The 613-nt window shown below is 65.3% G+C and overlaps 1 protein-coding gene across 4 annotated transcripts in view; it reads right to left on the bottom strand.

Annotated features, from left to right (window-relative positions):
* RRP9 (ribosomal RNA processing 9, U3 small nucleolar RNA binding protein) overlaps positions 1-613 on the bottom strand; it is a 13,280-nt gene that overhangs the window by 3,024 nt on the left and 9,643 nt on the right. For 3 of the 4 annotated variants that reach the window (XM_023533326.1, XM_023533328.1, XM_023533329.1), the window contains 2 exons: positions 531-613; positions 375-454 (listed from right to left, as the gene is read on the bottom strand). The exons of the other annotated variant lie outside the window; for it this stretch is intronic. In XM_023533326.1, the coding sequence (XP_023389094.1) occupies positions 375-454; positions 531-613 (163 nt within the window). The remainder of the gene's footprint in view (positions 1-374; positions 455-530) is intronic. 4 annotated transcript variants of the gene reach the window in all.

Genomic DNA, 613 nt, shown 5'->3' with positions numbered 1-613 from the left:
CCATCACCATTGACCCAAGTTCTGCACTGTCACCAGATGTCACTGACAGACCCTGCCACTCTCCCCTAGGGCCACCCGAGACCGCGCACCCTAGTTTAGCATCAGTCTGGCACCAGCCATGCAGAAACGATCGCAGGGCCAGGCCTTCCATGCTTCTGTCCACGTTGTTCCCTGCCTTGAACCCCAGCACCCAGGACAGGGAGGGGAGTGGAGGAGGGGAGAGGGGAAGGGAGGAGGGAGGGTCCGGCCAGACCCCGTGCTACGAGCTGGGACTATAAAGAGATGTCATGGATGGCCTTGCTCTGAGGAGGCACCCTTCTGGGACGGGGCCTGGGGAGTGTGGCAGACGGGCTGGGCGTTCAAGCCTCGCTCACCAGGGGGATGTCGCAGAGAAGGTCAAGCCGCCGGAAGCCCTCCCCGCACTGCCAGAGCCGCAGACAAGAGCTGTGGGAGCCTGGAGGGCAGGGAGATGTGAGCACCAGCGCGGCCCGTCCGGGGACTCCCTCCTCTCTGCCGCACAGGGCACTCACCTGTGGCCACGAGGTCTGTGTTGAGCAGGGCTGCCACCGACGACACCCAGAAGGGCTGCTCCAGGCCGGGCTCCCCCCGCAGC

The sequence above is a fragment of the Pteropus vampyrus genome, unplaced genomic scaffold, assembly GCF_000151845.1.
Source record: "Pteropus vampyrus isolate Shadow unplaced genomic scaffold, Pvam_2.0 Scaffold100, whole genome shotgun sequence".
In the NCBI taxonomy this organism is placed as follows: Eukaryota; Metazoa; Chordata; class Mammalia; order Chiroptera; family Pteropodidae; genus Pteropus; species Pteropus vampyrus.
This window is presented reverse-complemented; position numbering and strand designations above follow the sequence as displayed.